At 45.7% G+C, this 27,753-nt stretch overlaps 1 protein-coding gene and 1 long non-coding RNA gene across 8 annotated transcripts in view; one reads left to right on the forward strand and one right to left on the reverse strand.

Annotated features, from left to right (window-relative positions):
- LOC102384544 (OX-2 membrane glycoprotein-like) overlaps positions 1 to 16,947 on the reverse strand; it is a 106,224-nt gene extending 89,277 nt beyond the window's left edge. For 3 of the 7 annotated variants that reach the window (XR_003096033.1, XM_025214265.1, XM_025214264.1), the window contains exons 1-5: positions 16,729 to 16,945; positions 6,193 to 6,274; positions 5,352 to 5,678; positions 4,235 to 4,504; positions 2,386 to 2,502 (exon numbers count right to left, since the gene is read on the reverse strand). Coding sequence is in view for 6 of the 7 variants with exons in the window: in XM_025214265.1 (XP_025070050.1) it covers positions 2,386 to 2,502; positions 4,235 to 4,504; positions 5,352 to 5,678; positions 6,193 to 6,274; positions 16,729 to 16,740 (808 nt within the window). In the remaining variant the exon portion in view is untranslated. Of the gene's footprint in view, positions 1 to 2,385; positions 2,503 to 4,234; positions 4,505 to 5,351; positions 5,679 to 6,192; positions 6,275 to 16,728 lie in introns of all 7 variants that reach the window. The other 4 variants (XM_025214268.1, XM_025214266.1, XM_025214263.1 and 1 more) reach the window with 3 other exon arrangements.
- LOC112551721 lies at positions 9,938 to 18,376 on the forward strand. Its single transcript, XR_003096034.1, has 3 exons — positions 9,938 to 9,991; positions 16,117 to 16,422; positions 17,833 to 18,376. It is a non-coding gene; the product is annotated as an uncharacterized LOC112551721 (long non-coding RNA).
- The last annotated feature ends 9,377 nt before the right edge of the window (positions 18,377 to 27,753 follow it).

Genomic DNA, 27,753 nt, shown 5'->3' on the forward strand with positions numbered 1-27,753 from the left:
ATGCTGCTCAGCACGCAAGCTCTGGGTGGGCAGCAGCAGCAAACACTGCCCAGCATGGCAAGCGGGGGCGCCACTTTCCTCTGTGCTGAGCACCTGCTGCCGCTGTGGTGCAGCCTCAACAGGCGAGCCCTGAGCCGGTGCAGGGCCCAGACTGGCAACAGGTGTGGGTTACAACCTGGTGCTGAGTGTGGGGAAAAGCGGCCCCTCGCCCATCCCGTGGCCAGTGCCCTGCGCTGCAGCTGCTCGCAGCCTGGCTGAGGCTGCCTATGCCTGCTTAGGACAGCCCTGTACGGACTGTGAGTGGCTGCAGCAGGGAGTGCTGGCCATGGGACAGGGGAGGGGCTGCTTTTTCCCGTGCTCAGCACCAGCTCCTCCCCTGCCCTTCCCCCGCTCCCCTTTACCTGAGTTTCCGGCACCAGTGCAGCCACATGGTCCCAGGCCAGAAGCCCCTACTGGGGCTTCCAGCTGAGGGGGCGGGACTAGGTGGGCCCTGCTGTTGCAGGAGCCCACTGGGGCTTCCCCTGGGTCCTACTGCCCCTGGCTCTTGTCATTTTTGACAGGAACCAAGGACAGATAAATATTAATTTTCTAAATTTTTTAGGGACCCTGCAGGCTGGATAGAATGTCTGTATTTTGCCCACCCCTCGTCTAAACCCTGAACTTGGGTAGTTAGTGTCACCCCTAATCTCATGGATTGGTTTTCTTTTCCTACTTATTTACCCTTTTACCTTTCTTTCTTACCTTCTGTCAAATGGGGTGCATATGGAGATTTCCTCACACAGCCTGGGACTATCCATAAACTATCCCAGTCTGGGGCAGGTCCCAGACCTGTACCATGATTGGGCTATCAAGGCATGAGCTTGGAAAGAGCTGCATGGGAGGGGCAGGTCCTAGCCCCCTGCCCCAGTCTGAACATAGGGCCATAGCAGCAACCCTCTGGCTGGGCAGGGAATCCCTGCCAAGCCAGGGGTTCACTGCAAGCTGCCTCACTAGAGGGTCATGGCAGGGGGCTAGGACCTGCCCCTCCCCTGGAGCTCTTTCCAAGCCCCCTGCCTCCAACTGGGGAGCCAGGGCTGGGAGCTCCCTGCTACCAGGGCAGGGAGACATTATCCCTGTCGGGTTGTTACTGTCTTCACACCCGACAGCTGTTTGCAGGTTGTTTCCCTGTGCATAGCTGCCTTGGGGTGGCTCCCCCACTCTGTCTCTCTTCCTTGTTCCTGCCTGCCACAAATTTTCTGGTTTTGCTGGTTCTTGAAGATGTAAGGAAAGGGGGAAAGAGGGAGAGGCTGGTGCCACCACTCGGTCACTACCGGCTGCTGATGTGCTGTATGACCTCTGTCCCAGTGAAAAGAAAAGGCATCAAGTTAACTGAAGAAATGAAAAGAGATTTTATTGGGCCAACAGGGTCTCTTTCCGAGTTTGTCCGGGTCTAGCCAGAGCCTTTACTTGGTCTATTTTCCCTCAAGCAGCTCAACCTTCTCCCCTGGGGCTGATTGGGTCTCTTCTTTACTTATATTGCTGCCACGCCTGGCTTGATTGTTTGAGAGGCAGGCAATTAGGGCAAGAGATACCTTGAATGGGAGCATCCGCATCTTACTCCCTCTTCCTGGTGGGTTCTCGTCCCTCTCAGAGCCAATAAGATGCTGGAGGAGCACCTCTTACCATTTCTCCGTGGGAGAGAAAGTAAAACAAAACCAAGAGGGGACTGGGTTGGGTCCGAAGCAAACCCCATGGCACCCGTTCTCTCTGATCTGCGTTGCCGGCTTCTCTGCCTTCATTAGCAAGTGCCAATGTTCAATTAACCCAACAAAGTTAAACTGAGGGAGAGAGTACCTGTATTCTTCTTTCTACGCTCTCCCTCTCTGTGGATGATGGTTCCCGCTCCTGTGCCCTTGAGCCTATCGGCTTCTTCTTTATTTTCCTGGAGTTTTTTTAGTTTTGGGCGGGACACAGTCATGTGTTACTCCACCCACTGACTTCCGATTTTCCTCTTCTCCTCCCGGCCCTCTGCCCAGTCCCAGATATTGCTCTGGCTGGTGTGATTCCCCAATCCGTGTTACCTGGCGGCACATTAAAGTGGGTCGGGTGCGCGCCAGCAACTCCCGCTGTAACATGGAGACCTTAATCTTGGAGACCTTGAGCTTGGAGCCGGGAGGAGGCGTCAGGTAAGTATCCCCTGTTCTTTCACAGTCCCCACCTGGGATCTGCCACCACAGTCCACCCTGAGCAGGCAAGTCCCAGAGGCAGGGAGCAATCTCCCAGCCCCCACCAGGAGACAGTTGACTCCTGGCCCCATGCTCCCTGCCAGCCCCTGTTTTTAAAGTAATTAATAAAATGAGAGTCACAAAGCCATTCTATTGATTTTCACTTAGCCTAATCACTCACCACTTTGCTTTGTCTTGTGTCTCTTCCAGCACACCACTAGCAGAATCACAGTCATGACCAGAAGTATGACAACACACACTACTGAAACTGCTACAGGAACTGAATGTGACCATCTCCCTGTAGAAAACAAAACCCAAACAAAACTATTGGGATAGACAAAAAGAACTTAAAAACACGAGATGAATGCTGACAGACGTGACAGTGGTGCTGACAGATGTGACAGCTTGTTGCGTGATTGGCCACTGAATGCGCTCTACAGCTAGGCACTGACAGAAGTGCATGGCTTCAGAGAACTTAAAAAATGCCTGATTGGGCAGCATTCTAAGACCTCATTATATAAGGGTTCAGGATGAAGGTGATCCAAAATGGAGAGCCTTCATTAATGTCTGTCAGCACAGCCAGAGAGCAGGGCTGAGCTGATGCAGCTGCACCTTGCACTATCTTTGGAATAGGAGGTGGGGAAGGGAGTGGAGGGAACTTGTTCTGGGGATTGCCTAGCCAGCACTGGAGGGTGAGGTGGGTGGATTGGAGTCCCCCCTGAGGTTAAGTGATTTGCACAAAAAATATAATTTGCAAAAAAATGCTACAATTATGTGACTTGCTGAGGAGTTCCCCATCAAGGAAAGTATTCCCCCGTCAGGAGTAAAAGCCTAGCAGCCCAGAGGAGGTGGGATGGAGTTGCAAAAGGGACAGGGGAAGGAGAGAGCTTGGGGAGGGGGAGGGGAGGGCTGTTTGATCCTCCAGATGGGAAAACTGGGGCACAGAGGACTGGGGGTACCTGGGGGCTGCCCTAGCACCAGGTAGTGGAGGGGCTGTTTGCTCCTCTGGCAGGAAAACTGGGGTGCTGGGGTTTGTTTGGAACGGGGGAGGGAGAGGACACATGCACAGAGGAGCAAAAAGCCTCTCCCCTACCCAGTGCCTGGGCTGTCTGCCAAGGCAGCCCCCAGGTGCCCCCTACTCCCTGCGCTCCATTTTTCCCACCCAGAGGAGCAAACAGATCCTCCCCTATCCAGCACCAGTGCTTTCTGCCTAACACAGCCAGCAGCTTTCAAAGCTATGAGCTCATCATGATCACTACTGACTGGCTGACACTGAGTTCAGTGAGGGACTCTCTAGTGATTGGCTGGAAGCCTGGCAGAGAAGAGAGGCATTTTGAAAAGGGAGTTTCCTCCCTGCCTCTCAGAAACACGAGGCAGACAGCTACTACTGCCATTCCTACCTCTTCCAGTGAGGTGGAGGGCTGAGGAGGGGCATGGGCTTTTCAGCAGTGATCAGAGGCCTTGGGAGTAAGGCCTCTGCTGTTGCAATTAAACGATCTGGGCACAAAAATGACAATCAGGCCATGATATTACCGAGCTAGACCCGCAATTTAAACCAGGTACTACTAGTTACCTCTCTCTGGTACACTGGTTCAGCTTGCTATAAAATACATGTGGCCTCATAGTTCTCTCTTCCTGAGAGGAGGGTGGGACACTGCCGTGCCTTAAGATGTGCTGGGTGCATCTACACATTCTATTTGGCCTTACTGTGCAGTAAATTTACTGCATAGTAGACTAATTTACTGCACAGTAAGAGTCTACACGTGTAGACGGTAACACTTTGCTGTGCAGTAGATTAGTCTACTGGACAGTAAAGCATCTTGTGTAGACACGGCTACTGAATCCAAAGCAGGATCCTCACTCACTCTTGTGCTCCAGGCATAGCATGCATATGAACATGTGCACAGACACTATTCTTCCTTTTTCAGATGCATGTTAACCCACCCAAAGCTGAGGACTGAAAATATGTTAGTGGAAAAGGCTGCAGCGAAGAGGAAGCTAATATCTGATTGCACGTATCACACACTGACCTTCCACTTTCACAGATGAGGTTTTGTCTTCATCCATGGAACTTGCTCTGCAGGTGAGGTTATGCCCAACTAGGCTTTCAGAGTTGTTGATATAGAGGTGACTAGTAACAAGCACTGTTCCATTCAGGTCACTGACTTTCTCTTCTGTCTTCTTATTCTGATTTTCTAGCCCAAGCCAAGTGATAGTAGGACGAGGCCAGGCACTAGCAGAACAGTTGGCCATCAGGTGACCTTCAGAGAGGCTGTAGCTGACAGATATCCTGAGTGGCTCTAAAACACAAACAAACAACCTGTCAGCAGAGGAAGCTGTTGATCAGATGCAATGACAATGAAACCAATATCAAGACATGCAGGCCCACAATGAAGAGACAGAAACATATCCTTCTATCCCAAACTCTCACCACAACTGAGTCCCTATTCCCATCTACTGAAGTGACCAGCCTTGGAAGACTTGAATTTATCAAACTATAAGGTTTGAGAGTTTCTACTAAGCAGGTAAACCTGTTTATGGTCCCTGCTCTGATCTACTGCCAGGAGTGCTGTGGCAATGGGGCCACACACACTGCAGCAGTTATACCTGGCACTGAAATGAAATTGCAGGAAGAGCAGTCTTACTGTTCAAGTCCTAGTTGTGCCTGGCCAAGTCTGTCCCCCAGAGGAACTGCTACACACATGGCATCAAAATGAGGATGCTCATTTCCTGTGTGCAATAATTTGGCTCTGCAAGAAGCCAAAGCAGAAATTTTGACCAGGGTGCAGCATGGAAAAAATAGACCTGAACTCCGTTGCATACATCACCTATGCTGTCTGCTCCTGGAATGAGAAAGTGCAAGCAGAGTGAGGCAAGCAGCAGCCCTGGCAAGGCCATGCTTCCTTCCCTCCCTCACTGTTCTGGCACGCCTTCCCTTAAGTGGTGCCCTGGGCCTGTGCCCACTTACACACCCCACATTATGCTACTGAGCAATGACAGGGTATTGCATCCAGCTGATGCTGAGAGGGCACCGCTGTTAAGAGGCTTCTCTGCCTGGAGTTCGTAATGCTCTGAGGAAAAGCTGCAGATAGAAAATAGATTCTCTCCCCATTACTCATACAGTTATGTCCCCAGAAAGAACCTTACCATAAACAGTCAAGCAGGTTTCCTTTCCAAAGGATCCAGCTGGAAAGGTGTTAAAGAGGCACTTATAGCATCCATTGTCCTGGATTCTAACTCCCCAAAAGGTGATGGCTGTATCATCCAGTGACGTGCCTGTAATATCTAATCGCCCCCGGTACGGGTTTTGAACCTTTGAAGAATTTTTCTGGTAAGTAGCCACATTTTCAGGGAATGGGCTTGTTTTCTTCTGCCACGTAACTTGTACAATGTCATGTGGCTTCCTCAGGACACATCTTAAGGTTGCATTGCTGCCCACCTCTGCCTTTTGGTTCTTTTTTGTCTCTATATCCACTGTAATGATATAAAGCAATTCATGAAATACACAAAAATAATCTTTGATCACTTTCTGACTTTCTAGATTTACCAGAAGCCATACAATGGTCCCATTCTACTGACTTCAACTGAGCTACAGTATCTTAGTTTACACCAGCTGAGGACATTCCCTTCCACCTTTAATAAGACTATGAAACAGGCAACGTTTCCTTGCCATTATCTGTGTACACCTCCTCCAGCTTTATTAAATTCTGTATATCTTGCATAGAAAGTGATTTGACTTTTGCTGTTTAATAAGAGAATGGAAAAAGATCCAAGAGACAGATGCATTAGGCCATTTTCGTGATCGGCAAGGGAGAGGGAAGAGAAAGAGTTCAGCTCCATGAAAAGTTGCCATGCAGAAAGAGAAACAGACTGATTCACAGGAGACTCAGCGGTATACTTCTCACTTTACTTTGCTAGGTAAAGCCTCAGAAATTGGAGACTAGCTCAAAACCTGTATATATACAAGAACAAATTACAGTTGTCTTACCATGTGCCCTGCAGAGTAATGTAACAGCAGCATACCACACCAAAGCTTGTAAAGTCTTATGAGAATCAAATTGCGCATTTATCTGAAGATACAAGAAGGTACATAGAATTAGGTCTTAATAACACTATTGTTTCTGGTAATTAATGCTCAGCCTATGGATCCACAGTGCTTTTGAGTGGAAATGGAACATGCATTTACAGACAGCAGTCAACAGAAAATAAAGGCTCTGTTAACCCACACAGACCTGACTGAAGCTGAAAAAAGGATAAATCAGTGGGTACTTTTGATACACAAAGTTCCACCTTTAGAGAAAAAAAATTCAAACAGGATCTCCATTTTATATACAAAAGCTTTGCACATGCAGTATATAAATAAATTATCATTTCCTTATGAAAAACATAAACATATGTGCCTGTGAAATTAGGCCTATTATTTAAGTGGATTCAGACCATTGGCATTTGCTGCCTTAGAAACCGGGGTTACAAGCAATCAGAAGGATTTTGCAGTTTTGGGACATTTTAGGCATATTTTACCACTGAGATGCAATAACTGCATATATATTATTTACCAAATGCTTCAGAACATTAAAATAACTACCAGTTTTGCGGTTCTGGGTTTAGGAAGAAGTGCCACCTTTATGTACAGCCGAGTTAAGTGCTTTCTTATTCTTACAAATATATCCGAGGTAGTGGTAAGTGTTATGAGTGATACAGGGGTATCAGTAACTACCAGCAAACACATACTAGAGCCAGCTGTGGAGGCAGATAGACAAGAGAGACAAAGGGAAAGATCTGGGACCTGACATTACCAGGACCAGCTTCTTCCTCCCTTAGATATTTGCCACATCTGCAGTCAGACATGCAGATATTAGATTGATCTCCTCAACAATCTCCAAAAGACCAGCGGTATTTCTGTTTGGGGCATATGCCTACTCCTGCATTTACTGTCACTGAAATATATGTCTTTCCAGTTGAAAACAAACATCTTGGGAACACTAAATTAATGCAGGGTGGGGAACATTTGGTAAAGTTAAACAAAAAAGAGCCTTGCTTCTTAAAGTTTGACCCCAAGGTAATTGCCTGTGTTTCAGGAGCAAACAAGGAAGCACAGCTGCAGTGAGAACAATAAGAGCAGAACATTTATAAAAAACAAAAGGAAACTGGAGGATGGGCAGTATTCTTGTAGAGATAGTGAAGAATACAAAGTTTTCTCTGGAGAGATGTAGGAAAAATCTCAAAGGCCAGCCAGGAAATGTGAGAAGTAGCTTCAGAAGCAGCTGTTTTTCAATACACCTGATTAATACAATATCTCTCCTTGAGATCCAAAGCCAAACCACATATTCAGTCTGTATGGCTGAACAGGGGGGGAGGGAAACAAAAGGCAGCTACTATTTAATACATGTTTAGGTTTTTTGTTCTTGTTTTTGTTTGTCTGGGTTTTTTCAATGCCTACCACAGAGGATGCTCTCCAAATTCATGTGTAATCCAGGCTCTGGTTTTCCAGTCAGAGACAAGTTATCAGCCACACTCTGGCCCTGTTCTGCTATATCTCTTCCTGGTTTTATTCTCAAACAAAAAAGATTAAACCAAGGGATGAGACTGTGCACAAACCCACCAACAAGTGGTCCCATCTCCCTAAACTCAGAAGGAATCTCAGAAGGTCCTGGATCAATGCACCCATCTTCACTATTTCTCTCAGATGCTTCAGAAGTACCCCCTCTGGACCGTGTGCCCTGATTCCCCCGAAGGTTACCCCACTGTCTGTGGCACAATCCTGAGAACTTTACCCTGGGTCTGGGGGAAAGGGTGGGTATTCTACATTTCCAGAGTGCTCCAGGGCTTCAGGAAGTTGACATGAAAAGGGCTCTAATGTCTGTCATTCCCCTGCCAAGTACACCTCATAACTTACCTCCTACCTGCACCACATGACCTCCAAGGGACCCTGTTGTTTGGCCAAAAGTTAATTTTCAATAGAGAGGAACAGCAATAAGACTCTATCTCTGGGTAGACAAACCTGAAATGAGCATTTTTGTATAGTTTTGCTCCTGGGATTGCTGTGTGGCTTGGAGATCTTCCCAGGTGAAAACCCCAATTAAATATAGTCTTCGGACACTTGAGAACATACTTGATCACATTCTAGGCTTTTGCACAATGCATTTGTCAACATGCTTACATGAGGTTTAGTATTCCTTGGGGCAGTGTTACAAACAACAGCTCAAATAGAGAAAGATCTGCTGATAATTGTGCAACTTCTGGGATTGCAAACAACAGGCGAAATATTAATCTGTCCCAATTCTGGGGCTCCCCAATTGTGAATTTCTATAACATCCTTTTTAGTGCCCAGTTGAACTTCTCTTCTAGCCCATCCAGCAGGGTTAGATTGACCAAAGTTTGACCGAGTGGACCCTTTGAAGGGTGCATACTTACTATCAACTGGCACATGAAAGTCATGCCTTGGTCTGATAAAACTACCCATGGGATCCCAACCCAAAAAATAACTTTATCAGCCTTGTGACAACTGGTTGACTCACAGAAGAGCAGATAACTATAGCGTCAGAGTTCTGGGTGGTAGAATCCAGTACTTTCAGAATGAAGCAACATCCAAAAGGTCTTGGTTCAAAAGTCTTTTTTTCTACCCCAATTCAGTCAAATACTACTCCCCAGAAGAAGTTTTGGGGGACTAAGCAAGTACACTGATGTAGTACTAGATGACTTTCTAGACAGGATTCACAACATTCCTTGATGTCACAAGAGATTCCTAGATAAAAAAATCCAAAACATTGTGAGCACCCTGTTCTTTATCTTCTCAAATCTCAGAACAAGACTAAGGTAATGATGGTAGGGTCAGGGAAATAACTGGAGCAGGTGGCAGAGATCAGAATATGCTGAATCAAAGATACGATATTTATTAGCAATAACTACTAGTTACTTGTAGAGATAGCTTGAAAATGACTAATTCCCCCCCCCTCTCCTTTCTGCCACCCTCCTCCCCAGCCCACACACACACATACACACTTTATTTTGGCAAAATATTGAGTACTAATATATTTCAAATGAAAACCTTATTATTTCAATTGAAAATGCCACTGCAATGCCCCATTAATTTGTGACTTTGGGGTCTTACTCTTCTGTTTTCTACTGTGGTCTGGGTTGTCTGACTCCTTTCTTCATGACGGGAAAGGATGCATCCTCACAGATTGGTACATCATAGAAGAGGTAGTCTAGAAAAAAAACCTACCTGTTAAAGAAAATGGCTTTAGAAAATGGCCCACAGACCCAGAAATACGACACTTGAAGTCCAACTTCTATAAGGCATGGTAATGCCATTTTTCTTCAAAACATTTTCATTGGTCCACTTCCACTGCTTGCTTTTGATTATATATTTATTTTGCCAAGATTAGACTATCACAATGCACTGTGTTTGGGGCTATACTTTATAACTCTGTATGAAGTTATTTAGAGACTGAAACTGGGCTGCTCACTTTCTGACTGATACACTGAAGAATACACATCACAAATCAATTAATGGGTTATGTCGCAGGGCACTAAGGTGCCCTGCTCCTAGAAGAGCAGAAACTGCCTGGGAAGAGCCCAAAGAAACAGGCAGAAGCCAAGGTGCACATTACCTGGGCAACAGGCTAGAGAGCAAATTAGTCTGCACCTGCACCTGGTCAGCTGACCAGAAGGGGCAGGGCCCTGGGCCCATATAAATCCCAGGCTGGAACTCGGGAAGGCAGTTCTCTGCCAGCAGCCAAGGGGGAAGGAGCCCTCCTGAGGAAGCAAAGGGAAAAGGCCTGACTGTAAGTTCTGCTCCCGGTAATGTTAAGGGGTAGAGCACACCTTTTGCAGTTTGAGTTATGGTATAGCCTAGGGGCTTGCATTTTTTTTACTTTTGTTTAGAACACCAGTGATTTGGGTGAGGGTATTGGGGAAGGAGGCGGCTTCACTGGGGCCCACTACAGTGTGGGGAACCCAGCACCAGTGAGGGCGTGGTATTTGGGGTGCACAGGCCCTGGTGCCAGTGAGGGCACGGTGTTCGGGGTGGGGACAGGCCCTGGCGCTAGTGAGGGCACAGAGACTGAGACAGGGCCGCCGAGAGCCCTGTAATGACCAGAGAGCCGAGTGAAACCAAGGCTTTGGAGGGACGTTGTGTCAATACCATCTGCGAGGCTTGGGGCGTGGTAAAGAGGCGTTCTGGTACCATGCATATAGCTCATAAGGCTGGGGTGTCCTGAGACATCCATTGTGAAACGGGACCCACAAGGGGTCTGGGAACCCATGGGGTTCAGAGAGTCTATCAGAACCGTGTCCAAGTGGACTTGAAGGCAGCCTCCCTATTTTTATAATTACAACAAGATGTGGCAGGCGAGAATAGAGGCCCATCAGGCTGAATTGGCTTGGTTGAGGGGCCTTAGGGGTAACACTGACATCCTTAGGGACCCCATTCTGCGACAGGTGATACAAAGAATATAGAGTTGCTCAATAACAATTTGCTTCAGTCTTCATATTACAAACTTAGTGCAACTTAGTAGTTAACAAAATTAATATGGACAAAGAAGCGGAAGGGCTGAACAGGATAATATGTAAACAACACATCAGAGAGTTCTTAACACACTTGAATTAAGTTGTTTCAGAGTAGTGAAATTCTTCCCAGAATACTAAAGAAACTGGCTGAAGAAATCTCGGAGCCCTGACAATGATGCATGCAAAGTCATACATAATAGAGAGATCCCAGGGAACTGGAGGTGGGATTTCCAGAGGCAGAAAAGGAGAACTCGGGGAATGATAGACCAATCAACCCAACTTTAATATCTGGGAAGTTACTAGAGCAAATTATAAAACAGACACCTTGTAAAAACCTGGTAATGAAAAGTGTGATCACAATTTGTGAGGACAAATCCAAACCAACTTAATTTCCTTCTGTGACAGGATAACTGATTTGGTGAATGTGGTTGACATGATTATACTTGGACTCTGGTAAGACTTTTGATAGTCTCACATGGCATTCTCATAAATAATCTAGAGAAATATAGACTAAATAGAACTACTGTTAGGTGGATGCCTTTTAGTCTACATTTCTCTAGCTTCCTGATCAAGTCTAGGAATCACACAAAACTGGAAGGGATTGCAAACACAGGAGTTGATGGAATTAGAACTGAAAGAAACCATGATAGACTGGAGAACCTGGCACTAGACGACAGAATGAAATTCAGCGAAGACAAATGGAAAGTGCTACACCTAGGCAAGTAAACCAAGTGCATGAATACAGTGGAAGATAAGCTAGGAAGTATCATTTCTGAGGCGGATTTTGGATTTGGTGGATCATAGACTCGCAATGATCCAGAAATACAATGACCACTAAACATGCCAAGAAAGCTGTAATATACTGCCAAGCCCTCCAATACCACCAAATTTGCACTGAGGAGAACACTCATGATCATCATCTTGCAAACCTCAAAAGGGCTTTCACTCAACCTTATAACCAGAAGCAAACTTCTTACAGCCCAAAGCACACCAAATGGATCCAGACCATGCAGGGACAAGAAACGTAACACCTGCTAACATATCTAAACCACCCCCACAATAACTATACCCCACGTCAGAAACATCACCATTCCTGGATCTTATACCTGCACCTCCAGAAATATAATATCACATCCAGTGCACTAAATGCCCTCATGGAAAATATGTAAGAGAAACCAAACAACAACTGCATACTAGAATGAACGAACGCCAAAAATCTATCAAAGATAAAAATACCCAATTATCTGCAGGTGCACACTTCTCACAAGACAATCGCTCTCTCTCCAATCTCTGTTCTAATTCTCAAAGGGAATTTACAAAACACCGTTCATAGACGAGCCTAAGAACTTCACTTCATCAATCTACTGGATACAAAAAATCATGGACTAAATATGGACACTATATTCATGGCACATTATAACCTGCCTGCCATCTGATAACCCCAGGTAACCTCTCTACATTTTTAATCCCAGCTACATTCTATCACCAGGTCAACATTCCTCCCCCACTCCACCTGTCTCATACATTGTCTCCTATGGCCTCTAATCCTCACTGCTATGCATTTGCATTTTCACAGACCTGCATTTTGCATATTGGCTTCTAATGCATCCAGGAGAACACAAAACAAAACAACAGCAGACTTTCCCTATGCCCGAAGAAGGGTGTTTGTATCCGAAAAGCTTGCAAAAAACAATTTTCCAACTATTTGGTTAGTCTAATAAAATATATCACATTTACCCAAAGATCCTTGTTCCAGAAATACAAGCATTCATCAAAAAGGCAATTCCAATTTTGGGCTGCATTAACAGCAGAATAGTAGGTAAGACATGGGAGGTGATACTGCTATTCAGTGCTAGTTAAGCCCCAGTTAAAGTATAGCAGGCTTTGCAACTAAGAAGGATATGGAGAAACCAAGAGGCAAACAACAAGAATGATAAGGGGATCAGAATACAAGCTGTATGAAGAAAGGATGAGAGAACTAGGTGTGTTTAGTCTGGTGAAAAAGAGATTTAAGGGGGAGACATGACAGAAGATTTCAAATATTTGAAAAGAAGAGGAAGGACAACTGTTCTTTATGGATACAGAGAGCAGGACCTTAGCTGACAGGCATAAATGGCACCCAAATCCAATTTAAATATTGGGGGGTAGGGACTTCCTTATTTTCAAGAACAGTAGAACAATGGAACAAGCTGCCTAGGGAAGGTGTGGAGGTTTGTGGAGGTTTTCCTTCACTGTAAGTTTTCAAGAGGCTGAATAGGCATTTATCTGGGCTAGTAAAAAAATTAGCACATATTGCATCTGTGTGGATGATTAGACTAGATGACCCTTGAGGTCCCTTTCAGTCCTATGATTCCATGATTTCTATAAAATAGAGATAGGTGCCTTAAAAATGTGATCTACAGAACAGGGCAGTAGTCTGGTAACGGTATATGTTGGGGGTTTTTTTTTGTAATTTTAGGCCCCCCCCCCCTTTTTTTTTTTGGTTGTAATTTTAGGCTCCCCCCCCCTTTTTTTTTTTGTGGCAATAATGTTAACAGTGCTACTAAACGGGCTACAGGGATCACAGTTCTGATTAGCTTTTGTCCCCGGAAAAAGAAACGGAGGAACAAAGGGGAGAGAAGCCTACAGCAATGTCTCTTGGGTCTGGACATGCATACATCTGTGGCTATTTCAAAAAGGGAGCTGCTGATTAGGAGTGCACAGCAGCTGTTACATTCCAAACAGCAGAGCAACTGTATGGCAGCTGGCCTACATGTAACTGTTAGAAATACGACAATTGCTTCACAGTTTACAGCAAGACTTCCCCCAAATGTAGAGATGGTCACAGGATTTGGTTTGAGAGAAGAAACTCACAGACATTCAGGTCTTGTCCTGCACTACTGATTCTACCAAGGGAGACAAATAGGGAAGGGGTGCCTTTTACATCCCCCTGCCAGGAAGTTGTCACTGCTGTAGGTGATTAGGGGATGGTGCTGAAATCCTGGCATTGGTACTTGCCACTCCACTGGCTCTGTGTATCCACTATAGCACCACTGGATTTCTACTGATAGCCTATATATCCTCATACAATCCACCTCTACACAGGTGGAATCTTTCATTTTAAAGATGACTTTTCATAGTTGGTAGGGTCGGAAGGGACCTGAGCAGATCAAGTCTGCCCCCTCCTCCCCCAAGCAGTTTATTTTAAACTAGAATAATAATGGAAAGTAAAAAGCTTTAGCACTTTCTAATGCAAAAAATCAGGCCAGATGGTTGGTTGGTTTCTTTTTTTTTCAGAAAAAGAATCGAGTATTTATTCCCAATGCCATTTTGGCTTTACAGATTAGGAGACGATGCTATCTGAGAAACAGCCACAATTATGAATTTCTGCTTTTGTATTTTGTTTTTTAAATTTGGATTTTATTGAAGAACTGAAAATACATTACAGCTCATTATTCTAGACATCCTTCCTACTTGGACGATGGAGACCTTTACCAAGCTCTGCAGTAAAAGCCAGACCTAACATTCTCAGGTTACAAATAAAACCAGTAAACTCCACTTCCCAAACAGAACTCCTTTTTATAAATAACTAAATAAGCAAAGGCAGGAGGAGTCATTTCCACTTTCTGCTTCATCCATGCAGCTCACCTTTTATAAGCAAAGATCCATGCATAACGTATACAATTGTGACATGTGTTTATGCAGTATCTCCCCTTCCTCCAACATTAAATAGTGATTAGATAAAATACTGAAGTCTTCTTTGAGGCAGGGACTGGAACCCACGTCTCCTCACTTGCAAGAAGAGTGACCTAACCAATAGACTAAGGTGCAGTTGCTTATCCCACCCTGCTCTCAACATGATGAGTCATAATATTATTTTTTCTGAAAAATGAAACACCTTAAGCAGGAGGGATGGAGAGTATGCATCCCATCCTGGAACAGACTTCAGTGGAAGATAGTAAATCAGTGTCAAAGAGGGAGGGGATTTATGACAGACTCTTGACTCTCACATTTCCTAGGCTGAGCTTCCTGCTGTGCATGCTGGCTCTTAAGTGCCCATCTCTCTCCCTGTACATAGAGAGCCCGGGGACCCATATATAATAGGTCTAGATTCCATTCTGGGCACCAGAAAACACCATCTGAAGTTCCTTCTTAGACCTAGCACTTAATGTACTATTCTTGGGATGCTTTCTGGGTTTTGACAATGGCCTTATGCATTAGCTGTGGTTTCTTGGAGTCAAAAATTATAGTTTTGTGGTACTACAGGGTAGAAGATATTGTGATCATAAAGCTCCAGCCCCACTTATATCACAGACCATTACATTGCACCTAGGTATCCCTGTATTGATGCCAGAAACTTGCATTTAGCTAACGTAAGTCTTCCAGAATGGCATCAAGACAGAAGGAATCAAAGCACTGGGACAGGGAGAATCTGCCCTTTCCCTGGTAGCTGGTTCCAGTAATGCACTGCCAGCACTATAATAAAATGTGGCAATTTGAAGGGCAGCAAAAATGATTGGGGTCCCAGGAGACAGGGTGTATGAGGAGCTGTAGTTGTTTAGTCCAGAGAAGAGTAGTCTGAGGGATAATTTGATAATAGTCTTCAAATTGCTGAAATCCCAGAGAGCTTTAAATACCTGAGATCCCAGAGAGGATGGAAATGGGCTTTTCTCTGTGGCTGCAGGGGCAGAATATGTCTTTACCTCAAGACCCATCAACAAGCTCTGGTGGAAACCCCGGGAAGGGAGGGGGTGCCAACGCCGAGGGGACAGGGTGGAGAGCAGTTGGTGGACATGGGTGTTGGCTGTAGTTGTATTGATCTAAGGGCACAGGCAGACAAGGGTCTTTGGGTAAACATGATATCTTTTATTAGGCCAGCTAAATAGTTGGGAAAAAATCTTTTTTGTAAGCTTGTGGGCACAAACATGCTTCTTCAGGCAGAGGCAGAGTTTGCAGGGGGCACCAAAATGATATGCAGAACAAAACAAATGGAGCATCATGCTAGATAACAGCCCTGGCTGATTTACGGCTCCAGCTTGGTCTAAGACCTTTGGATGGATAGGGGAAGGAAAGACCTCTGAAAAGATCTCAGAGGAAAGATCACTAGAATCACGACTCCTTTTGGGCGCTGAGGTACAGTGATGGGTGGGGGGAGCCGAGGTACACAGTTCACCCAGGACACCAATTATCCTGGGACTGGCACTGGTTTGCAGTTGTCTGAAGAAACGTGTTTGTGCCTGAATGCTTGCAAAGGACAATTTTTGCAGCGATTTAGTTGATCTAATAAAACAGCCCCATCTACCCAAAGACTCTCATCTGCCTATGGCTGCAGATGAAGAAAAAAAGATATTTTTTCTCTCTGTGTCTCAGTTGGCCTAATAAAAGTTTTTTGTTTTTTAAAAAAATGTTTTTGTGATCCAAGCCAAATCAGGTCCAAATCCATGAGTCAGTCCAGAACTGTATGTGGCCCAACAATCAGCGAACATCCTCCGTGCCCACCTGAGGCTTCAGATATTTCCAGCATCTTTTGGCTGGTGTCCTACGTGCTGGCCTGAGGCTCAGGGTTTGGATGCCCCCAAAGTTTTGCCTGCCCTCAGCCATGGGGCCGCCAGCTGGGGAGGAGCCTCCCATTTCCACAACATGGGCTTTAAGCCCCAACACCTCAGCCGGTACCAAATTGCTCCAGAAGACCTTCCTGGACCCAGATGCATGGAGTTTCCCCTGCCAGGTATGCATTTGGAACCGGGAGTCCTGGATTCGTGCATCTCTTGCTGGCTCTACGGGGCCATTTTGGCCGGGGATGAGGAGGACCTTGCTAGGTTGGGCCGCCTTATTAGGTTGGGAGAGAGCAGGGCGCAGCGCCGGGGGCGCCAGGGATGCTCCAGGCCCGAGCAGGGCGGCTGGGCGAGGGCACAGGCGAGGCCCCTTCCCGCCCCCCGACACGGCCCCGCTGCTCCCGGGCACCGCCCGCCCCAGCCCCGCGGCCTGCCCTGGACCCCCTCCCGCCCTGCCTCCCTCCTCACGGAGCACTCACCTGAGAGCCCATCGCTCCGCCGCCGGCGCTGGCGCCGCTGCTGCTTCGGCCCCTGCGGTGTGCGAGCGGAGGAGGAGAGCCGTGCTACTGGCTGGCTTCACATCTCCCACGCCCTCAAGGCGGAGCGGTCATCTTGCAAAGCGCTAGGACCAGTGCTGCCTTCCCACGGGACCTTTTGCTGTCCGTCCCATGTACGCCGCAATCCTCTCTGCACTCCCGCTGCCAGGGAACAAAGAGTTTGTTGCAGCACCAAGGTTGAGTTATTAGCCCCTGTGGTGCAGTGAAGCACCTTAGTAACCTTGGACACAGACAGGAGTGACAATTTTTGCCCAATTTGGCCACAGAAATTGGTCTGTAGCTGTGACCAAACTCAAGTGCATGGCTGCAGACCACTTAAAAAATAAGCAACTGGGTGGAAATCTGCCCCCCTTATTGCACGAGGGGGTTAGATGAAGACATTTTAAAACAGTGTCTCTTTTGTAACTTGTGTCTGCAATGCCTGCCAGCCTCAAGCTGTTTTCAGAAAGGGATGGGGCAAAGGGATGGAGGGGGTTTGGTCTGGGGTTTTTCAGCCCCCGCTGGGGGGTGTGGCAGGTGTATTGGACCACACCCTGGTGGGGGGAAAGACCAGTTCACGCACCTCACCCTCCAGTGCTAGCTGGGGAACCTACAATGCGCTCCCTCTGCTGCCTTTCCCTCCTCCTGTTCTGAAAACAGGGGACTGACAGGAAGGAGGAGCACTGCTAGGGGCAGCCAGCAGCTTGATTCTCCTCCTGCCTGGACCCTGCTATGAACTTCTGTTTGGTCTGGGGGATTGTTATAGCTCAGATCATTTCCTGCAAAGCATTCTCAGTTACAGCAGGCAGCTTCACTTCTGTCCGTACCCCTTGTGATAGTTCTGGATGCGGGACTGACCAGAACCAGGACTACAGCAAGAAGACGGTTTGTTCTGAGCCCCTGTGCTATCACGCCACTGCTGGATCTGTTAGGGTTATCCACTATAGACCACGTGCTTGAGTGTTTTGGCATAAGTCTGCCAGCAAGTGTGTGCAGGGTGGGCACAACTACCCAGAGGTCTGACTGTCATGTCTCTTATTTATACAGGTTGAGTTTTCATCCTTGAATTGTAGAGGGGCATTGTGAAACTCATCATGAATCATAAGGGTCATTTTGAAGGCTTCATTGATACATAGGATTGTCTGAGTCCCTGCACATCTATGAGACTCATCTACAGAGCTGGATTCAGATTGGTTGGGGCCTTGGTCAAACAGAAAATTGAAGGCACCTACACCCCATTATAAACACGAACGTATCAAAAAGCATTAATAAATAGACCCATTAAATGTTTACATGGTGCATTAATAAAGCACAACATGCAATGTCAAAATTAACTATTCAGTTTTGCCATACACAAAACTAAATAAATGATGTCTTAGTTTAGGGGTCATGTAGACTCCTGTTTGACTATTTTTATAAATACACACCTTACATTGTACCTACACTATGGTAAACTACTACAAGAAAAATACAGGCCATACCAATAGCCTCGAGTATGAGTCTAAGAATTCTGTTAGTGCTTCTTGCAATTACAATAATGTAATAGGCCTATACAATACATCTCTTTTTTAATCATTCCTGAAACATTAAACATGTGCTAAACTTCATATACTGTAAATCTCTTTTTATATACCCATTACACCTGTGTTTTAATGCTCCCATCACATAACTATGTAACGAAAATATATATATTGATATATACATACATACACATAAATCTCTCTCCCTATATGTAGATATATATTTCTCTCTCTTTATATCTATATGTATATCTATATCTTTATATATCTATCTATCTATAGATATATCTATATCTATAGATAGATAGATATAAATACACATGCATAATCTTTCTCCCTCTATACACTGTATCTCTAGACAGACAGATAAACATATAGACAGACAGACAGATCTATATTTAATCATCCCCTGGAAGAGCTCACACTTCCCCACAGGAACTACCATTACTTGGGAGACCTCTATCAGCAGCCTTATTTGGGGTCGAGAACTGAAAGAACCATCCAGGGGACAGCGGGATTCTCCTTGTCTACATCCCAAAGCAGTCCTTGGCAGCGGGACTGTAGCAGAAAGCAACCTTTTCCTCTTGCCTGCATTTGCTCTCCCCTCTTTGGATATGTTTTTCCTCTTCTACCTTTTCTTCCTTCCTCTTTCTTTCACTTTAAGATAAGGAATTGTGTTTTGAAATTTGTATGTGTGCATTTTGTATCTCCCCTTGTATTTTGGTATTTTTATCTATTTGTGTGCCATAGCATTACTTTTGTAGCTTATATTTTATACTCCTCACCTTTCAACTTTCAACTAAATGTGTTTAGTTTCATAAGTAAGTTATACATTGTAACAATGTTAACAAAGGCAAGAATCAAACTGCCCTTCCCTGTATCAGGCGGGCCCATGAAAGAGTGAGTGAATCAGTGATTGAATGTGTAACACTGTAGTAGCAGGTAGCAATTAACACCTGGGAAGCTGCAGATCAGCCAGGGGAAGAACTCAATAGAAGACAGTGTAACAACCTGGAAATCTCTAAACATCACTGATCAAGGGCTGGGGGGGGGAAGTCCCACGAGGGTCAATGACCCCTGGATTGGGCAAACCTGAAAACTGGGGAGTCACCAAAGTCTGCCAAGGACAGATAAAATGCAGTGAAAAGTGACCCTCAGTGGCGCCCTCTTGATCTCCACCTCGACCAGACCTGTCCAGCCAGAAGGACCAGCCAGCGACCCCCTTCTGGAAGATAACACCACGCTGAAAGAAGCCTCAACGACAGACTCCAGCGCTTGTAGGATAGGTATACCTGACTCTGTACCCTGCTACTGTGTGTGTGTATGTGTGTGCATGTGTGCGTGTGTGGGGACCAGCCCCAAGGTTTATGATTACAGTGTTTCAATCTGCCTAATAAACTAGAACTTTAAGGATCCTGAGTTGGACATTTGTAGCCAACAGGACTAGAGCACCATATGCTGACCCATGGTGGGATCTGATGTGGTTTGGGGTCATACCCTCCCAACACACACACACATATACTGTTTGTGTCCACTGCAGCATGTGGCCACCAGGCAGGTCCCAGTGCATTTTCCAGTTCCCTGTCTGAGCCAGCTACGGGGAAGCTCTGTACGATTTCGCTGAGCAGATGGATTTGGCTCCAGCGTTACTACGGCAACTCTGTGCACACCAGAAGCCCATCCTGAGCCACCTTCCTGCCCTGTGACCTGACACTTGGGAGGGAGGGTAGGATCGGGCTCCTTCCAGGCACAGGAACAGGAGAGAGAAAGACAAGCTGGGCGGAGAACAGCAGGAGCAGCGGGGATTCTTGCTGCCACCTCACCCCAGCCACCCCTATGGAGTGGTCATAAAAGTTCCTCCTTCTGGCTCTCTCACATTTAGCACGCAATCGAGCTTCAGTGCTTAGCAGGACTTTCCTTTGCAGGCTGGGGAGCATGGCAGGCCCCTACCCTGGCCCGTACCCCTCAAGGGGCCCCTGATTGGCAGGGGCCTCTGGGCCTGGGCCCCCTGGACCCATGCTTTAATCCACCCCTGCTTACCTAGAAAAATAAAGAACCTGCATGCTTATTTAAGTATAAAAGTTATGCACCCAGTACCTGCGTAAAAATGGTATACCTGCCACTTCAGGGACTTAACAATATGGCAGCTCATACTAGTACTAAGTATATATGTTCAACTTTACATTTACAAGGCATTCTGCAGACACTGGGCATGTCTACACAAGATGCTATGTCACCACAGCAATGAGCTACAATGACGTAGCTCCTTGCTATGGCGACGTAGCATTGGCAGGCAAGAACCATGATGTCGACACTACTACACAGTAGCAGCGAACTACTGCGCACTAGCTTGTTGCTATCGTACAGTAGGGTTGGAAACAACCTGTGCGCCACTGGGACTGAGCAGTAACGCTCATTACTGCACAGTTATTTAGTACTTGCTTTAGTACTAACAAACCATCTTCTTGCTGTAGGCTTGGTGGGGAGAAGGATGCCTGCTCATTAAGAGGTGACATGGTGAGGGAAGCCCTGCTCTACAGCAGTCCTGAGCTGGGTATTCAGCCTTGAGTAGCAGGTCTAACATTAAATAATTTCAAACAGCCATGAAGTGACTTTAGCAGTCCCTGCTGGGAAAGTACATAGGGCAAACAGGAGCTTCTTGGCACTTTCTCCACAGGGCTCCTGGGCAGCTTTCCCCTGAGCAGGATGTGATGTAGTCAGTGTTCTCCCTCCCTCACTCCCTCTCCTTTGCTTTAGCCCACTGACTATTTTTATAAGTAGGACCACTAAGTAAATTCTCTTGTCATTCTGTTACACGAAATTACAGGTAAACTCAAATATTCTTAAGTGCAACTACTAGACCAAGTACTACAGCTTTACACATAGCAGTATCACACCTACTTATTTGTGCATTCAGTCTGTATGAATACGTATACCTGCCTGCAGACCCTTCTAGAAAATAAAGCTAGCTTCTTAGAACAATGCATTTATTAGTCATTAAGTATTAGTAAATCTTTTATGAAAGCAATATAAACTAGATAAGGTAGCCTAATTTTGACAGAAAATAAACAAGGGTAAAGGAAACCCTAAGATGAATATTAACAGTACACACACACACACGTACACACTTGCGAAAGAAAATGTACCTCTCACTATCAGGTAAATTTACATTTCAGAAAATGTACCTCTCACTGTCAGGTAAAAAGACACAAAGGTATATTGTTCTGTTTTTCTGTTTTACAAGAAGGGGATCTGCTTGAGAACCCTAAGATGTCAGCTGCTGCTGGTCATGTAGGCTTTTTTTTTTTTTTTTTATCTTAATTTTACAATATATTCCTAGGTTCTGGACCTGAGGGATTCACCACACACCCTTTCCCTCTCAAATGATAGTCCAGACCCACAGAATAGCATGCAAACCATGGTGAGAATGTTTTTAAAATGAGTCTTTATTTCCATCAAATCTGTGCAATCAGGGCTGTCCCAGGGGGGAGGGGGGGAGTGCAATTGGGGCAGCCACCCCAGGCCCCACATTTTGGGGGGCCCTGCAGACAGTGCTATGCCATATACTGCCAGCTACACCGTAGTCACCAAGCACCGTGAGCTCCACTGTGGTTGCTGCACACCACCAGTTCCGTCACAGCTGCCACACTCTGCTGGCTCCACACTCTAGCCGCTCACCAAATATCGCTGTGTGCAATATTTACTGATTTTTATTTTTTCATAGTTTCATAGTGCTTAGGGTTGGAAGGGACCTAAACAGACCATTAGCTCTGACCCCCTGCCGTGGGCAGGAATGTGTGCTGGGGTCATAACACCCCAGCCAAATATCTATCCAGACCCCCAAGGTAGAAGAGAGTACCAGCTTCCTTGGGAGTCCATTCCAGAGCCTGGCAGCCCTAACCATTAAGTAGTGCCTCCTGATGTCCAGCCTGAACCTTTTCTCTAACAATTTGTGGCCGTTATTACTAGAAACCCCTGGTGGTGCCCGGGGGAACAGAGCCTCACCATATTTCCGCTGGTCCCCCCTGGTGAGGGGGCCTAAATCCTCTTAAGAAGGGTCTTTATAATTTCTTGTGACAGCTAAGTCTTGTTGGGTTTACCTTTACAATACACTAACAGGGCCTAACACATGCACCCAAACTCCTTGTCTTCCCAAGAAATGAAAGTAACACCTGTAAAAATACATTTTAAACTGCTTTTGCTAAACCCTTCTCTTAGGCAGGAATTTATAGGAATTTTTACACATGCTTGCAATGCAGTGCCGGGCGTTTTTAATTAGCAAGTCATGCTAATTAAAAGCACCCACACGTTACATGTATCAGTGGCTCAGCACGTCCTTGAACAGAGTAAATGGTGGCAGGGCACTTGGAACTAAAGCACATTGAATGCATTCTAATTCAAAGTGCACCACCGCCATTTTCTCAGTGCAGACACACTACACCACTGATACATGTGATGCATGAGGCTGCCAGAGTGCATCAATTTACATGCTCCAGCAGACTTGATTTATCAATTAATCAATTAATTAAGAGATAATGTCCTCATCAACTTGACAGGTGGCCCACACCCTTCCACCATCTTGGATCCACCATCTTGGAATTGGAGTCCTGCCCCTAACCCCTGATCATTGCCACCAGAAGCCCCTCCCTTTGCCTCAGAAGTACTCCTTTTGGGAGGGGGAGGTGCCATCTTGAAACCAGAGAAAAAAAGAATCACATACAAAAAAAAAATTAGTATAACTTATTTTAAATTTATATTTAAAATATTTTTGCCCTGATTTACATGTGTTTGCATAGTCTATCTAGAGGCAATTGCATAACAGCTCAAAAATACAGTCTGACTCTTGTATATTGTGTGTGGGGTGTGTAACTATGGTGGATGGAGCATGGGTGTGGAGGGGTATGGGTGCAGGGTATGTGGTTGGGATAGGTGTGTGTGGGCAGTTGTGCATGTGTGTGGGTGCTGTGGGAGGGCGTGGGTATGACTATGTAATGGGCAGATTTATTATTACCCTGAAATAAAATAGTTTTCTGATGCCATACTGTTAGGTTAACAATAATTTAGATTATTGAAAAGTATTAGCTTTGCAGCTGAATACTAGGCATGACCTGTGGCCTAGCAATGCGGCTGACCACAAGGCAGAATGATAGCTAAGCCTTTGTTTATGTTAAGTAATTATTTTAACTGTGTCAACCATTTTCTGAGAAAAAAAGATAATGAACGTAAATCTGTCTAGGTCTTTGCACAGCTATAGCATGGTACGAGATAAGATCAGAAGGGTCCAAAGAAGGAGGGAAGATGACACCGCTGGAAACAGAACAGATTGGAACGCAAAAGATAACATGTAACCGTTACTTAATTTCTGCCTTTGGAAAAATACTAGCTAAAATAGATTAATGTAGTGTTACTATGGAAATTTGTAATGTACCATATAAGGAGATGATGACCATAAGTATTGCATATTTAATGACCTTGTAGTTTTCTTTGTTAGAAAAGGTATAAAAGACAGCCCCACCCTTAAGTCGGGCCATTTTTTACCTCTTTGCTGGTTTATGGTCTTTGCTCGAGCAAATAAACTTCAGTTAATTCTTTACCCGTGTTGTCTGGTTCCTATGCAGCTAGACAATGGACTCCAGGGAGTTTTCTCCCACGACAACTACAGGTATGGTGGGAGTGGGAGGCTGTGGGTGTGCGTAGGGTTATGGTGTGGGGTGGGAGTGTGTTTGGGGGCTGTGGGAAGCTGTATTCAGTGTCCTATTCCTATGCTTCACAAGGCCAGAACTTTGAGGGTGCCCTGGTATATAGAGCCTCTGTGTTATATTAAAGGTCTTGCAAGCCTCTTTTGTGATGCTACCGATGAAGTGAGGACCATAGTCAGAATGTATACATTTGGGGGTACCTCGTTGTGTAAATACTGGTGTACCAGTATTCAAGTGGTAGTCGTTGCTCTGCAATTCCAAGTTGGATACACTTCTATTATACTTTCATAGTTGGTAGGGTCAGAAGGGACCTGAGCAGATCATCAAGTCCGACCCCCTGCCATGGCAGGAAAGAGTACTGGGGTCAAACGACCCCGGCAGGTGTTTGTCTAGCCTCCTCTTAAAGAACCTCAGGGTAGGAGCCAGCACCACTTCTCTTGGAAGTTGGTTCCAGATCCTAGCCGCCCTGACAGTGAAGTAGTGCCTCCTGATATCTAGCCTGAATCTACCCTCTGCCAGCTTTTGACCATTATTTCTAGTCACTCCTGGTGGTGCTCGGGGGAACAGGGACTCCCCCAGTGCCTGCTGGTCCCCCCTGACTAGTTTGTAAATGGTCACTAGATCCCCCCTCAGCCTTCTCTTGTGGAGGCTGAACAGGTCAGGTCCCATAGCCTCTCCTCATAGGGCCTGCCCTGCTGACCCTTGATCATGTGGGTGGCCTTCCTCTGGACCATGTGGTCCACATCCCTCCTGAAGTGCAGCACCCAGAACTGGACTCAGTACTCCAACTGCGGCCTGACCAGTGTCGCATAGAGGGGGAGGATCACCTCCTTAGACATGCTTGAGATGCATCTGTGGATGCATGACAAGGTGCGGTTGGCTTTCCTGACCGCGTCCCCACACTGTCGGCCCATGTTCATTTTGGCATCAGTAGTGACTCCAAGATCCTTTTCCGCCTCTATGCTGATGAGAAGGGAGGTCTCCAGCTTGTAGGTATGCTGCTGGTTCTTCCTCCCCAGGTGCAGTACCCTGCACTTGTCAGTGTTGAAACCCATCCTGTTCTCATCTGCCCACCCCTGTAACCTGTCTAGGTCTGATTGCAGCCTATTCCTCCCTTCTAGCGTGCCCACTTCTCCCCACATCTTAGTGTTGTCTGAGAATTTGAACAGGGTGCTTTTCACCCCCTCGTCCAAGTTGCTGATGAAGATGTTGAACAGTGCGGGCCCAAGGACCAAGCCCTGCGGAACCACACTGCCCACATCCCTCCAGGTTGAATAAGACCTGTCCACCACCACTCTCTGGGTGCGGCCCTCCAGCCAACCAGTGACCCATTTGACTGTGTAGGTGTCGACGCAACAGTCTCCTAGTTTTTTAATGAGAATGGGGTGAGAGACAGTGTTGAAGGCCTTTCTAAAGTCCAGAAAGACTACATCTACTGCTACCCCTATGTCTAAGGATTTTGTAACCTGGTCATAGAAGGCCACCAGGTTGGTCTGACAGGACCTGCCTCTAAAGAACCCATGTTGATTACCCCTAAGGATAATCTCCCCTGCTGGCCCCTCGTGGACATGCGCCAGGATATTTCTCTCAAAAAGCTTACCCATTTGGTGAAACTGTTGATGATTATGAGATAAAATCTATTACCTTTTCCTGTCTTTGGCAAGGGACCAATGAATCAACCTGCAACGGTGCCCGAGGTCCTTCTACTCATTGATGACACCAGTCATGATATGTTCTCCTTTGGACCAAATTTTTGAGACTTAAATCCTGGTGCTATAATTCAATTAAACCCAGAGCATCAGGCTTTCTTGGTGTGACATGAGACATGGGCAAAGCTCAGCTGTGCCTGGCAGTTACCATAAAGGTCCCACCCTGGCTCCCTCCTTGGCCGTGAGGTCAGCAGCCATCATTCTGGGTGCCATCCAGTGTGTTTGTCTTCTGATGGGCTTTTACTTTCCCAGTACTTGCAGGTGTGTCTCATTTCTATGCCAATTCCCATGTACATCTTGGAAACTAGTTATGTTTGATGGGTCTACCATTAGTAGTATTAAAGTTCCTTTGTTTCCATAGTGACAGCCAGTTGAGCATGGCTTGTCTCACCCACTCTGAAGCAGTATAGATGATTCAAGTGCTGTTACTCAGTGTCTGTTCAAGGGCTGTTGCCACCATGACTACCACAGCCACCTGGGCTGAATGTGGCCAAGAACTCCTTTTCATTTTCTGAGCTATTTTCCCCTCCTCTTCTACCTGGATTGCAGCAAATCCAGTGTATGAGGTTCCATTCTCATGGAATCCGCTTCTATCCATGAATCAGATATATTCTGCTTCCATTAAAAAATGCAGAGAAAACTTTCCTGCACCTAGAATTATAGCCTCTTGATCAGAGATGGAAATAAAGCACTCATGCTCGTGGACTTCAATTATTAATGTATAAAGCAATACCAGTATACTATTGATGGCTTCTGACATGATGTTTCTACTGAGCAAAGAGACTGTTCTGTTGATCAGCCTTGGTGATGATGTCCCGGAATCTTTAATCTCTCCTGACAACCCAACCTTGATGAGGTGTGCGCAGTTCTCAGTACCATAGGTGACATCCCAATTAAATAGTCATAATGATTTATGGATCAGATGAGAGCCAAGATCTCTCTCTTCCAGGGACTAAAGTTTTTCTCTACTTCCAATAACTTATAACTTCCATATGCTGCTAGCTTTCTCCTGATACAGTGGTCCTGGTACAAGATGGCTTCTAGGGTTTGTGAAGCTATGGTTAATTCTAGAATGAAAGGCTTATCAGTTTGTGGGTAAGTGCAGAAGCTGCCATCAGAAGGGCTTTAAGCTTACTGATAACTTCATAGTACTCTGCCTTCCATGTCCATGGGACCCCTTTTTTCAGTAGTTGGTACAATGGTACTGCCTTCTCCATGAAGTCTTCTATGAATTCTCTGAGAAGACCTAGTAGGCCCGAATAAGATCACAAGGTAGCTTGATCAGTGGGTGCTGGCAGTTTACTGATCAGTTCTATTCGTTGAATATCAGGCTTTCTTCCTTCAGGACCTAGTGTCAATCCCAAGTACCTTACTTGATACTGAACTAATTGTACCTTTTGAGGGTTGATCTTAAAACCTGTTTTGTCCATGGTCTGTAGCACCAACCACATTCAGTTCATGCACTCTTACTGGTACAGTTCATGTACTCTTACTGCAATGACGAGGATGTTATCCACATAAGAAATAATACAATTGACTTCTGTCTCAAGCAGCCTTTCCCACATTTGGGTCAAGTGTTGGTGACAGTGTATTGGACTGTAGTGATACCCCTGGGGTAGTCTGGTGAATGTATATTGAGTAGTCTTAAAAGCGAACACAAATTTATACCAATAATTTTCATCTCCTGGGATGGCAAAAATGCATTTGCTAAATCAGTCACCGCGAACCATTTGGTTCCATGGACTATATTTGCCATTACCTCTTGATACTTGGAAACTACAGGTGTCAACATTCATGTCATCGTATTTAATTGCCTATGGTCAGCAGTGAGTCTACATATTTTTTGTCATCTTTTCTCACAGGCCAGATAGAACTGTTTCTTGTACTTCTGATTTTCATTATTACTCCCTGCTCCTCCAGGGCAGCAATAGCTTCTGCAATGCTCTTTTTAGCTTTACATGAATTCCGGTATTGCTTTACAGGATAAGGATCAGGGCCAGGGATCTTAACATCAGCATTAATCTTTCCACACTTTAACTT

The sequence above is a fragment of the Alligator sinensis genome, unplaced genomic scaffold (genome assembly GCF_000455745.1).
Source record: "Alligator sinensis unplaced genomic scaffold, ASM45574v1 scaffold359_1, whole genome shotgun sequence".
Lineage (NCBI taxonomy): Eukaryota > Metazoa > Chordata > Crocodylia > Alligatoridae > Alligator > Alligator sinensis.